Source organism: Oncorhynchus nerka, linkage group LG27 (assembly GCF_034236695.1).
Source record: "Oncorhynchus nerka isolate Pitt River linkage group LG27, Oner_Uvic_2.0, whole genome shotgun sequence".
NCBI lineage: Eukaryota > Metazoa > Chordata > Actinopteri > Salmoniformes > Salmonidae > Oncorhynchus > Oncorhynchus nerka.
In genome coordinates this window covers 59,725,560-59,739,736 of record NC_088422.1, presented here as the reverse complement: position 1 = coordinate 59,739,736, position 14,177 = coordinate 59,725,560, and the positions used below count along the sequence as shown (strand labels likewise).

General features: G+C 41.5%; 1 protein-coding gene across 2 annotated transcripts in view; it reads left to right on the top strand.

The window, feature by feature from the left end:
• Positions 1-14,177, top strand: part of LOC115112069 (protein kinase C and casein kinase II substrate protein 3-like) — a 29,960-nt gene extending 15,783 nt beyond the window's left edge. For both annotated transcript variants that reach the window (XM_029638816.2, XM_065011842.1), the window contains 9 exons: positions 2,132-2,232; positions 3,814-3,970; positions 4,213-4,448; positions 5,627-5,782; positions 7,749-7,924; positions 8,821-8,941; positions 10,146-10,279; positions 11,305-11,465; positions 12,907-14,177. In XM_029638816.2, the coding sequence (XP_029494676.1) occupies positions 2,179-2,232; positions 3,814-3,970; positions 4,213-4,448; positions 5,627-5,782; positions 7,749-7,924; positions 8,821-8,941; positions 10,146-10,279; positions 11,305-11,465; positions 12,907-13,022 (1,311 nt within the window). In that variant the 5' untranslated portion in view covers positions 2,132-2,178 and the 3' untranslated portion in view covers positions 13,023-14,177. The remainder of the gene's footprint in view (positions 1-2,131; positions 2,233-3,813; positions 3,971-4,212; positions 4,449-5,626; positions 5,783-7,748; positions 7,925-8,820; positions 8,942-10,145; positions 10,280-11,304; positions 11,466-12,906) is intronic.

The window sequence follows — 14,177 nt, the reverse complement described above, 5'->3', positions numbered from 1 at the left end:
AGACAGGCGTGAATCAGACAGGTGTCTCGTGTAGCTTATTATTTAAAAAGAAAACAGTATATACGGTGGGGAGAACAAGTATTTGATACACTGCCGATTTTTCAGGTTTTCCTACTTACAAAGCATGTAGAAGTCCTGGAATTTTTATCATAGGTACACTTCAACTGTGAGAGATGGAATCTAAAGCAAAAATCCAGTAAATCACATTGTATGATTTTGAAATAATTACTTGTAAATACTTGTTCTCCCCACTGTATATATTTGCAACTGCTCGACCATAAAAATCTTCTTTGACCAACTTCCTATCGACCAGTCAACAAAATAGGGTCAGCCATACTTGATAGGGCGTTTTTAACACTGCAAAGTAACACTGTATAGCCATGGTAATGAATGTTCACCAGAATCCATAGTCTTCCTCAAATTGTCAAAGGAAGTCGTTTGACTTTGTCTTAGCTAGTTGTGCCAATCAGGAACAGGACCGTAGAAGTATAAGGAATTGGGGCCGGATTCACAAAACCTTAAGAAGAAATTTCTTAACTGCAATTTTGTCCCCTTAAATATAGACTTAAGAAGAAAGCTTTTAGCAAAGTTTCTATTCCTCAAAGTTATTGGAAATGTTCTTAAGGTTTTTCCTAAGAAAAAAGTAATAAGATATAAGATTGTTGAAAATAATGCTTTAGGATTTCTTCTTGGAAATGTACTTAACTTTAAGACAGCTAAACCCCCGTCTTGAGACGAATGGGTACTTTTGTAACCAAATACAGCAAGAATACAAATTACTAGCTCAATATCTAGCTAGTAATTAACAATATATTACAATATTCTAGAAGTGTTAAATAGCTAGCGCAATCTTGTCAATTTGCGAAAAATTTGGCTAACCTTAACATCATTGGCTATAATGTCTTTACACTTTTGCTAGCTAACTTACTGTTCTTCCACTATCTCTGTGATAGATGACACCTTCTCCTCCAGCTGTTCCACATGAAATGTCTCTTAGCTCCCTTCTTAGCAGCCAACTTCTTTTTTATGGCGTCACTGTCCCTTACCATACCCCAGACAGCAGAGACAGGCTTGGCCACTCTAGCCCATCCTTGGCAACCTTTTTCTTTGCTGCTATTCTCTCCACCATCACTTCAATATCTTTTCTTGGTTATCCATTTTTGGTTTTGATATAGCTAGTCCGATGGCTGTGTGAAATAACAAAATCTGATCATCCCTGTCACATAGGCTTGGTTTCAAGCACGTCACTGTCAATGCCACAAGATATTTACGAAGTTCCTAAGAACATTTTGAGGAATTGCATTTCCAAACTATCTTAAACTTCTTATATTTTTTTGTAAGTAATGTTTTGTGTATCTGGCCCCAGAACTCTGTACAGGGTTAATTTTCACCTAGCTTATTGACTTTGTAAAAATGAATATAGATTATCTTGTCAATTGACCATGCGACGAATGTCTTATTTTGAAGCATATGAGTGTACTAGAGCTAAAGCAATGTGGATATTGTCAGGGGGCTTTGCTCTTGAAAAAAACATATTCGATATCAGCTATTTGGTTGACTTGCAATTAATATGACAATGTAAGTGTGCTGGTTGGTAGACCTGGATGACAGGGCATTGTTATCTTAAGATCCTCAGCCCCACTCAGCCTGGCTAAAAACTAGTCTGTCTCTCTGCCTCGGCTCAATCCTCTCAAAGAGATGGACACTCTCTCCCCTCACCCTAAGGGTTTACTGGATTACACCTTCAGGGTAGACTCATTAGCTCTGTGAGGTGACTCTATGGGACCTTTTCTACAGATTAAGGATGTGACTTAATTGTCAGGTGACTGGATATGTCATGTGGATCACTTGGTCAGAAAATGCATGAAAGTTGTTAGGGTGAAAGGAGGTGGGAAATGAGAAGTATTCTTAGTTTTATTTTTCTGCCCAGCCACTGCTTTGGTATTAACCCCATGTATGCTTGCCAAGAAGGGCAGCAATTTACTTGTCTCTTGTGATGACATGGTAGTTGCTACTGTTGCTTTTGGCATTTTTCCCTTGAATTTGACTCCCAGAATTTTGAGTGAGTTGCACATAACTATATCCAGCTACGTAGGCCATCCACAGTCAGTCTTACATGTTCTCTCTTCAGTTTAACAGATTGCCGCCATCATTCCGTGCTGTAAAGGTGATCCCGAAATGTCTTCCAATGGAGACCTGCGAGACGTTGGGAGCTGCGAAAGCTTCTGGGAGGTAAGCTCAACTCCACTCCACAGGGCTGCCAACCCTGTGGAGCTGACCATTTCTGGTGTGGAAGTCGGACTGCCCCCTCAGGCAGCCTTCCATCGTTTTCATGGAGGACTCCTTTTCAGGAGAAACACTACAGGGGCAACCCTCGTAATGAGTCCCTGCTTGATTATACATTCCCTTGTCCTGGCTGTAAGAGGTTCCTCATTCCATTGGCTCCTCTCCTCCACCACCTCATCAGGCCTGCCCCATCAAGTTATCACTTGCTCTGAGGAAAACTAGCAGCAGTAGTCACCTGCTCTGTGCATTGATGAGTTCAGTGGTTGGTTATGTGATGTAATATGTCTCTCTCCCTGGTGTCATGACTATCCTTACAGTGGATCAAAAGACTCATCAGCTAGGCAAATGTTTGAAGATAGCCAGCCAGACCTCTCTCCCGTGGAAGGGGGGCTGTGCTGGTCTTGATACCTTAACACTGGGTCGTAAATTTAGAGAACTTTCTCTTTCTTGCCCTGCAGTATTGGGAAAGAAATCCCTTTGTCTACAGAAGACCTTTGCCGCTGAAAATTAACGGCCAAAGAATGAACTTTGGAACAATATTCATAAGATAGATATGTTAAGAACGGTCCGTTGGATTTAAAGAATAATCCTGTGATATAGTTTATTATTTGGTGATGAGGTGACAAAGTAATTAACTCTGAAAGTGTACACATCCTATGTATCAAGTTTACATCTAAATGTTGTATGAAATATTATTTTAAATATAAAAATACTTTTGTGAAGACACTTGATTCTTAGCCTTCTAAATGAGAGGATTGCTTTTCATAAACCTGTGCCCAGTCAGTAACCACGCCCACGTGAGCACAGACATTTTGTCGGCGTGATGGAACGCCCCTTTCTGGCCAGAGCGCTTAAATGGACTCGAAATTTACATTAGACCAGCCAACGTACAGCGCGAGCTGAGTGTTGACAAATGGTTAGAAACTCTGAACCTCAACACGGGTGAAGATAACCTAGGAGACAAAACATTCAGTCTGCAGCTGTCCATGTAAAAGTGGTCCTAGAATTGGACGAAAGACATGAGGGGAAGGATCAGATCCCTCTTATAATAGTTTCTTCAGATGTACTAATGTTTGTCTTAACAATCACTCCACTATCAAACGACATTGTGACCTCTGGTGGACAACCAGAGCCTTACATCGAGCCACTACCGATCGACGTATCCATCGAGTTAAACAGAGCGACAGCTACGCGTGAATATATATTGCATTTCTAATCCGAATGAGCAGTGGTTGGGGTGCTAAGTATTCTGGTTACGGTCAGCGTAGTTTCCAAATGTATGTACGGTAAGTTGACTCTGTCTTTCCCTACCCCCTTTCCATTGTGTATCAAGCCATCATATCGTGTATGTGTACTCTGTGTTATTTAGTTAGTAAATGAATGTAAAGCCAATTTGTGTTTTGCTGATTCATCACTAAGGTTAGGGTTCTTGCAGATATCAAGGAGTGTGCAATGTGACTGAGACTGATATGCGGTAATAATGATTAAGTGACTTTCTTACACAAGTGTGTGTCCATCCTTACTTAGCCGGGGCACTACAAGAGGACGGTGAAGCGTATTGACGATGGACACAAGCTATGCAACGAGCTAGTCGGCTGCTTCGCGGAGCGGGCCAAGATTGAGAAGGGCTATTCCCAGCAGCTGAGTGACTGGGCCAAGAAGTGGAGGGGCGTGGTGGAGAAAGGTGAGTTGGCCTGGTAGTGGAGGTACTCATTCACCATGGCCGCCCCCAAAAGAGCCTGTAGTAAAGCTCCTATACTGGCTCTACCTTCTCATTCTCACGTACATAAAATGGATATGACACCCCTTCCCAAAGAGATATATATATATAGGTCATCATTTACTGGTTGATAATGAATTCACTCTCATTAAATGACTTGGAGCCAAGTGTTATTGGAGTGAAATGTGTCCATTATCCCCCTGAAGGGCCTCAGTATGGCACCCTGGAGAAGGCGTGGCATGCCTTCATGAATGCTGCTGATAGGCTGAGTGAGATCCACATGGAGCTGAAGGAGCACCTGGCTGTGGAGGACAGCGAGAAGATCCGTAACTGGCAGAAAGATGCCTTCCACAAGCAGATGATCGGAGGGTTCCGGGAGACAAAAGATGCAGATGAAGGATTCCGTAAGGCACAGAAACCCTGGGTCCGGAAACTGAAAGATGTGAGCGCTTTTTTTTTACCAGTTTAATGTTTAGACATCAACCCTGAATGACCAATAATAGATTTGTAGTATACATTTTGTTAGTATTGTTTGGTATTTTATTAGGATCCCCATTAGCTGTTGTGAAAGCAGAAGTCACGCTTCCTGGGGTCCACACACATGAAACGATGACATAATACAGAACCTTAATGTTGCTTGTCCTGTGTGGCTCAGTTGGTAAAACATGAATCTTGCAACGCCAGATTTGTAGGTTTGATTCCCACGGGATACCAGTATGAAAATGTATGCATTTGCTTCCGTATGTCGCTCTGGATAAGAGCAGCTGCTAAATGACTGAAAATGTAAAAATGGTTTAATATAAAATAGCTCAAGAACAGAACTACATACATTGTAAAATGGCACACAGCCTACATACACAAGTATGTGGACATCCCTTCAAATGAGTAGATTTGGCAATTTCGGCCACACCCAGGTGTGTAAAATGGAGCACACATCCATGCAATCTCCACAGACAAACATTAGCAGTAGAAAGGCCTTACTGAAGAGCTCATTGACTTTCAATGTGGTACCGTCATAGGATGCCAACTTTCCGACAAGTCAGTTCGTCAAATTTCTGCCCTGCTAGAGCTGCCCTGGTCAACTGTAAGTGATGTTATTGTAAAGTTGAAACGTCTCAGCTGTTTAGAAATAGGCACACAAGCTCACAAAACGGGACCGACGAGTGCTGAAGTGCCTAAAAATGGTCTGTCCTTTGTTGCAACACTCACTACTGAGTTCCGAACTGCCTCTGGAAGCAACGTTGGCGCCCGAACTGTTCGTCGGGAGCTTAATGACATGGGTTTTCATGGCTGACACAAGCCTAAGATCACCATGCGCAATGTCGGCTGGAGTGGTGTAAAGCTGTGATGTACTGTGATGTGTGGTGTCAAAGCAAAGCTTAATATTATTATGGACAGACCTCTCCCCATCGTTACAACCATAGAATCTACATGTTCTGACAATGACCGTTGACATTCTAAGGTAACGCCAAGTCATTTTGTCTCCTCAACTTGTTCAACGGCCACACTATTAATTACCAGATTTAGCTGAGGTCTAGAGCCTAGGGAATGATTTGTACCAAATAAAATGTAGATGTGGGGTTGGCGATGATTGTAAATGGAGGAATTCCTCTGTCCAAGGTGGAGTCGTCTAAGAAGAGTTACCACCAGGCCCGTAAAGAGGAGAAGACTGCTTTGACTCGCGAGACTCATGCCAAGGCCGACCCCACCAAGTCACCGGAAGAGGTCCGCAAATTTACAGACCGCGTCGAGAAATGCAACCAGGAATCGGAGAAGGTACTGAAACTCCACCGATCATATGTGAACAATAAGTATTCAGCTAGGTAGCCATCCGGTTGCATTACGTTTATTTTAGTCAAGAGACTTGTGAGGTACATTGAGGTTTTTTCTTACACGCTGGAATCCTGATACTTTTGAACCTACTGTAACCATGAACACAAGTAACAAGCCATCCTCTTGAGCATTCTGTTATTTGTACAAGCCTTTTGGGCTCCCGAGTTGGCGCAGCATCTCCGTGCTAGAGGCATCACTACAGACACCTTGGTTTGAGTCGAGGCTGTATCACAGCCGGCCGTGATTGGGAGTCCCATAGGGCAGCGCACAATTGGCCCAGCGTCGTCCGGGTTTGGCCGGTGTAGGCCGTCATTGTAAATAAGAATTTGTTCTTAACTGACTTGCCTAGTTAAATAAAGGTTACATATAGGATCAGCTAATTGTCCAGTCTAAATAGCGGATGTGTTGGTGGAATTGGTTCAGTTACAAAACTTTGTTTTAGTTGGTGTGCTGTCTAGAGGCAGCCTGTCGTCAAGTGTCAAATTGTGGGTGGGGAAGCACATACCGATGTGCCTTTTTTAAACATGACTGTTGGCGTGCTGAGGCTTGTCAGGTGGCAGCCTTGCAGCAACAAGCAAAGATTGGCAGCTGTTTTTGTCTGGCTGGATCTGTGGAGGCTGTTACTGTTTGTCTCCCATGTCTAAACTATAATGAGCTTTAGGAAGTGCACAGTAAGGTCCCATTGATGTTGATTTTGTAATCAAAGTTTTCCTATAAACAAAGCTCTGCCTAATTTAGAATGTAGGGATAGTTTGTAATTTAGACAGTAAATCCTGAAAAACTGGATTTGTGTCTGTTTACTTGCCCACAGCTAATCTCTTGTGACCACACCCCATAACGGCTCTCTGTCTGCTCAGGGAGGGCAGGCTCTTTCTCTCAGATTACCAATATGCCAAACAACATTAGCTAGGTCAAAGCCAAGTGCTTACTGGCATCTGAAGTTTTTTAAATGGTATAACATTACAAAATATATAATGTATACTACCGTTCCAAAGTTTTGGATCACTTGCAAATGTCCTTGTTTTTGAAAGAAAAGCTTTTTGTCCGTTTTAAATTAACATCAAATTGATCAGAAATACAATGTAGACGTTAATGTTGTAAATGACTATAGTAGCTGGAAACGGCAGATTTTTTAATGGAATATCTACATAGGCGTACAGAGGACCATTATCAGCAACCATCACTCCTGTGTTCTAATGGCATGTTGTTAGCTAATCCATGTTTATCATTTTAAAAGGCTAATTGATCATTAGAAAACCCTTTTGCAATTTGTTAGTACAGCTGAAAACTGTCCTGATTTAAAGAATAACAAATAATAATAAAACTGGCCTTTAGACTAGACCATCTGGAGCATCAGCGTTTGGGTTCGATTACAGGCTCAAAATGGCTAGAAACAAAACTTTCTTCTGAAACTCGTCAGTCTATTCTTGTTCTGAGAAATGAAGGCTGTTACATGTGAGGAATTGCTAAGAAACTGAAGATCTCGTACAACAATATTCAGCTGTGCTAACATAATTACAAAAGGGTTTTCTAATGATAAACTTTGATTAGCTAACACAACCTGCCATTGGAACACAGGAGTGATGGTTGCTGATAATGGGCCTCTGTATACGCCAATGTAGATATTCCATGAAAATTCAGCAATCCAGCTACAATAGTAATTTACAAAATTAACAATCTACACTGTTTCTGATCAGTTTTACATTATTTTAATGGAGAAATAATGTGCTTTTCTTTCAAAAACAAGGATATTTTTCTAAGTGACCCCAGACTTTTGAACGGTAGTGTATATGGCTAATGCGAGTTTACCATTTTCTCCCATTTCTTGTTTCGCACGTAAAGATGGTGATGCTATGATCTGTGTCTGAAGCCAGAGGCCTAGTTAGTTGTGTCTGATTTTTAACTCCAGGCAAAGGAGCGCTATGAGAAGGCTTTGGAGGAGCTGAACCGCTGCAACCCACGCTACATGGAGGACATGGAGCAGGTGTTTGAGATCACTCAGGAGGCTGAGAAGAACAGGCTGTGCTTCTTCAAGGAGGTCCTGCTGGACATCCACAAACACTTGGACCTCTCCAGCAATGATGGGTATGACAATCACACATTCTGCTGACTAGTACCTCTATTCTTGTACTGTGAAGTATTCTTTTTTTATTTTTTTATTCTGGACACATTAATGGTTAAGAACATATCTAGGTTCATAGATTTATTTTTAAGAAATATATTTTCCATTTATCTTGAATTGGGCACTAGACATTCGCTACTTACAGGTATGATGAGACATCAGTCATGTTTTACAGTTGCATAGATTGATACGGTTGAACAGTAGACTTTGAGCGTGGGCATCTATTAGTGCAAGTACTTCGTAGTATTAGCCTACATTTCTGTTCAACAGAATGTGTACACAAGGAGTGAATGTTCAACTGCTGGTGTTGTCCATTTAAATAGCAGTCTTTCATATCAGGTCCTTACTCTATTTAGACAAGGGCCAGGTGACCATGCCACTGTTGATGGTTGGGCTGAACAAATATTCAGTGGAATTTGGCCACATTCTTATAGCTTGGTATTACTAGAGATTGCGATAAACCTAGCATAGTACATACAGTAAGGGTTGAACTATGGGTTTGACTGGATAAAGTCCACCAATCCCACAACAAAAACAACCTCTGTCACACGTTCCAATAGAAAGCTAAATAACAATGTTATGGTGATTTCAGTTTTATTTGTGGACCTCTCCGTATCCTCCCATTTAAAAAAAAATGGTTTGTAGTATTTTATGTTCCAATAATGAAATGGTTTTTGAAATGTGTGCTCTCATTTTGCCACAAACCCCTGTTATCCTATGTATTCATTCCCAAGATGTTCACGTTACGTAATTGTTGTTAGTTCAACACGTGTGGATGCAATCTTGCTCATTGACCACAGTATTGTGTTTAGTGTGGAGAATGTGACTCCAGTGATTAACAGAGGAATTTGTCCCTTAGATTCAAGGTCCTGTACTGTGACCTGGGCCAGACAATCACTGCAGCCAATGACAGCGAAGACCTGAGGTGGTGGAGAAACACCCATGGGCCTGGCATGAGCATGAACTGGCCACAGTTTGAGGTAAAGGACATTTGTCGGTCTAACCTTTTTATGTAAACAATTGTCTATTGAATGAGGGCACATGAGTTACAATACAAATTGCATACTGTAAGCTTGTAATAAATGTTGCCTATGTTTACTGATTTTCAAATAGTACATATGAAACTCAAATTATCTGGTAAAGAAACATGAAAGGTGTTCGCTGTTCATATAAATAAGAAATCTTCTCCAATAGAGCCATATTGAGCTCTTGCTTGGACTGTTGGTAAATTCCAAATGGGGATGACATTGAATGGGCCCGACATTGAATGAGCCCTTGTGTGACATGTGGACCTGAGTGGGTTCTGGAATGCTGGAGTGCTTTCTTAGAGCTAAAGCCTGCTCTGACCACCCCACACACAGCCCAAGGTTCGTAAGCCATGCCATTAAAACTGCTCCTCAGTCACTACCTTCACTCTACTGCACATGCAGGGGGCTGCAAAATGCCATTTTTCGGTTTTGTGGAAAATTACAGCTACTGTGAACAAAAAATTCTGTACTTCATAATGATCCATTTAAAGCTGGCGATAGCTGGCACACAGGAGTATGTTGATCTGGAAACCGGTATTGGTTTACAGTTCCAGGCAAAGCCACTGTGAAGCTTGTGGAGAGCGAGAATGAGGCAGCTCTCCTCTGTCTCCTTAGGAATCCTTTGGCATTCCCACTGGTTTCCCCGGACACAGGAGCCCTTTGTCCTGGCTGGGGAGCAGCACAGCTCTCTGTAGTGACTCCAGCACTAGGCACAAGGCTTCAAAAGCGCTCTGGTTATTTAGTATCCTCCCAAAGATGATGCCTCAACATGTGACTGGTGAAACAGTGTTATCAGTTAACACTGTTTTATTGTCTTTTTTTCCCTCCACTTTTCATTGGATGGTGATTTTGGTTTAGATTACAGTTCTGTGAGGTGGCTGTTCTTTTGTGGTGTTTGGGTGTGGTTTTGATCGACTGCATTGATTAAAAAATATATATTTAAAAAAAATTAACAACAGATAACACAATAGGCCAGATGAATACAATAAATATTTCACTCAGTAAGTGTGAGAGATGTTCAAAATAAACTAACCTGTTTGGAAGAAGCCTCTAATGTGTGAGGAAATGGGATGTTCCCAGCTGGTGATAGTTAGAAAACACAAGATAGTTCCATGCTTTTTAAAGTGTCTTATATTAAGTTGTCTGTTTGTCCCAGGAGTGGTCCCCTGAGTCAAACCGCTCCATCTCCAACCATAAGGCAAGGAACAGCCGGGCGGAGGACGTGGTCACCCTGACCAACATTGTCCCTTCGAGCGAGGAGGCGCCCCAGACCCCTCAGGAGACCACCAGGTAACTATGCTCTCTGTGACCTGCAAATTACCTATCACAGTAGCTTCTGTACCAAACGAGTTCAAATTTAGAGCTAGAGATTACTGTCTGACTGCACCACGATTCATGACTTGTCTTCTCAGCTTTAGGGCAGTGACCTAACAATGTTAGCATGTGTCATTCATATTCTATAATACAATAGTTGCCTTGTGCATGGAGCAGGAAAGACTGGGAATAATAGTTGTGGAGTACAGTATCTTGTTTTTCTGACTCACTGTTACCATGGGACAATGGATTTTTATGAGGAGTACATTTTTTATTTGTAATAAAAATGTATGACTTTGGTACTTGAGGTGGAGTTTTTATTTTTCAAAAACATGACAAACGAAAGGATGAAAATTATTGTGTTTAACTCCCTGTTGGTTTGCTCCAAAGCTGGTTTGCTCCAGAGACGTATACTGTACCTCTGAGGTGTTTAGACTACAATTATTCCAGCTTTTGAAAAACTGTTTGGCTTCTGCTACTGTATTTGTCTTGTGTTCTTAGTAACCATGGTCCCCCAAGGAGTTAACTTCCTGTATCCACAGAGAGCTGCAGCCTCTAATTAGTGTTTGTACTAGTGCTGAGTCAGAGGCCTTGTATTTTTTGCCTCTTTTTTTCTTGTTGCATTTAACCTCTATATTCAGTTAACATGCATACACACCAGTCACAGATTGTTCATCTGAGTGTGTGAGCACTGCGATCAAATGAAGTTATATTGATGTAGTGTCACCTTTCATAGAACTTGTTGGGGGGGGGGGGCTTTGGTCTCTACCACCCTCTGTTGGTTAGTTATTGCTACAGTGACATGAGAATACACTGCCTGTTTTATAAGACATTGTTTGGTTTCTGGTTTCAGCCTCCATGTGTAGTTTGGAAGAGAACATTACATGTTCAGTGTTTTCTTCATTCCATCCTTGTATGACTACCCAAAGTAATACATTTTGTTTTGCTTTTTTTTGCCAAGGGATACTAACCCTCTGCCCTTTTTCCTTTCCTGTCAATAGAGGGGTTAAAGACTACTCATCAGACTGGTCTGACGAAGACATCCCCAAAAAGGTCATGGCTGCTAATGGGGTGGAGGAGGAAGAGAAGGTAGCAGGTGTACGAGTTAGAGCGCTGTATGATTACACTGGGCAGGAGGCGGATGAGCTGAGCTTTAAAGCAGGTATTAATCCCTACTAATGCTTATTAATGTCACCGGACATCGACACACACACACTCGGACCAATGTATGCATGGCAGCCACAGCTCACTGGTCCTAATGCACACTTTGTCTTGCATGGATATTAATTCACCGTTTGTTCATTTGGTCTAGAAACGTGTTCAATTTTTAAAGCGAAACAGTAGGAGAATTAATACAAGTGTGATTTGCACAATACCAGATTTGAAGATTGTATCCTACCACTTACCTGATTTAGTTATGGAAAGGATATGTATCGTATAGGATCAGCCTTGGTTCCCTTTGGTCTGATTTTATTTACACATATATCCTTGATATAATTATTTCATAGGATGTTCTGTTTGAAACATTATTGTATTTACAGCTTTGGGTGAAGTTATTCATTGTAATTCTGAATGTTTTAACACTCAAAATAGCTATGGAACTAATAAGAAGGCAATAAATGCTGCCAAACTAAATGATTATCAAATAATCATTTTTAAACTCCTATAACTCGTCAACACTGCAGGTAAGTGTTGCAATTGATGGTCATGACGATTGTTTTGTGCATTGTGTGTGTGAATGAACCTTGAACTGAACCGTATTTGTCAAGAGACTTCACAAAATGCAGTTATTTTATCCCTAGATGATTCCTGCCAGCTAAAAGGCACAGGGTAACATTGGCCATTCTTTTTGACTAGCAGTTAATTCCCATGATCACTACAATCCTAGAGGACCCTTTGTTACGCTAGTGAAAATACAGCTGCCGTTAAGGCAGTGCCAGGCCCCTCTGATTGGTGGGGTCACACTCAAGTCTCCCTCCCAGTGGAGCTTAACCAGTCTAAGCCCACATCAGAGCCCAGTGTAACTGGGAGCCATCTCCTAGATTAGTAGATATCTACACAGACGGGGGTCGTACATCCTTGGATTTGGAGAGAATACTGGATAATAGGAGTTGAAGTGCCCGTGTAGAGAGATCGTAGTAGACCTTAGTGCACAGTGGCCTTGCTTTTGGTCTACTTTTGGTTCTAGTCTTGAGGGATCACAAAAGGCCAAATCATATGAGGCAGGGGTTAACAATACTTTGGAGAAGGAATAAGCCGTCAAAATGAGCTTTTGCTTTCTAGAAGAGCACCTCGGGTTAAACAGAGAGATGATATAGCTAGATGTCAATAATTAGTCTTTTCAACCATTTGGATATGGTGTGAACATGATGTACACAGGTAATTATGCTGCCACCTTGTGGTGGTCCCTGTAACACAACTGAGATTCAGATTCAGTGCATTACATGAATATGGATGAATTATGGTGCATGTAATTGCACTGAAGATGTTTCACACTCCCAACAGGTGGCGCCTGTGGAATATTCCAGATATACATGGGACTGGAGAAAGTGTGAGTTATTATTTAAGCGTGTTCCCATGTGCTTTATGCTCTCATCACTCAGGTGAAGAGCTAATGAAGATGGGTGAGGAGGACGAGCAGGGCTGGTGCAAAGGGCAGCTGGCCAACGGAGAGGTGGGCCTATACCCTGCTAACTACGTCCAGGCCGTCACATCCTGATGACCCGCCCCCTTCCTGGGCAATAATGCAGCCATTGGTACAACAGAGTACAGACATGAGAATTACTGACAACAACACCAGCACAGCTAGTTGTCGTTGCCCCCCCCCCCCACCCCCCAGAAGACTGGATGTGCTTGGTGTTTTTTTCGCGACAGCTGTTGCTCTTCATTTCAAGTATAATGAAACAGGAATATAGTCCAAATTAAAAACTGATGTTTCCTTAACAAACTACTAGAGGATTAATAGCAGAATGGAGGTCATCGTCCCATGGACTTTATCCTCGGTCTTTGTGAGGCATAACCGGTACAGTGCCTTTTGAAAAGGATAACAAGGGAAGGATGTCTGCAGAGCCCTCCCCTGCCATGTGATTGGCAGCACTCGGCAGTGGATTAGGCCGGGTGACGTTATGAGCGACCCCTGGAGGACAGGATAGTACATAGCAAGTTAACTGATCACGAGAATGCCTCTGCAAGGATGCAGAAAGGATTTCTTCTGTTGTGCATCAAAAACATTTGACATTTCAGTAGCTTTCACTCTAAGCACAATTCACTTCCAAGTATTTATTAAGATGAGATGGTATGCACAGTTTTTCACCTGTTACTTGCAGTTTCTTTACGATATGTTGTGTACTTCACGTTCATTTTCCCGACCTATGTTTAGTATGTAGATACACTTAATATTTCTAATGGTATGTTTGGGATAGTTAGTAGATTAAGGTTACAGTGCATTCAAACCCACGTTGGTTTGCTGTGCACGCTTAGTTTTTTTATTTTCAGTAAAATAGCCATACTTTTGTGAGATTAGGGATATGAGAGTAATTCCATATCGCCTATTTCGCTACTCTTTTTTTGTATTCAAAATTTTACCTACAGTAAAACTTATTTGCATTTTAATAGATTTTTCTTTAAATAATTTTAATTATCTTTTTTTTTCATATGAACTAAACCAACTAAACCAGGGAGACTTGTTTAAGTTAGTTGATTGAAACCTGCGGGAAGAGGTGAGATGCAAGGTGTGTACAGCAGAGACTGTTTTGAGGGCAATGGAAACATTTCTGTCTCCACTGCTCTGCACTCACTGTGAACATGGTTTTACATGAAACTTCTGTAACAAGCTAATCTATGTACAATTCAGAAATTAAACATTTGAATCAAA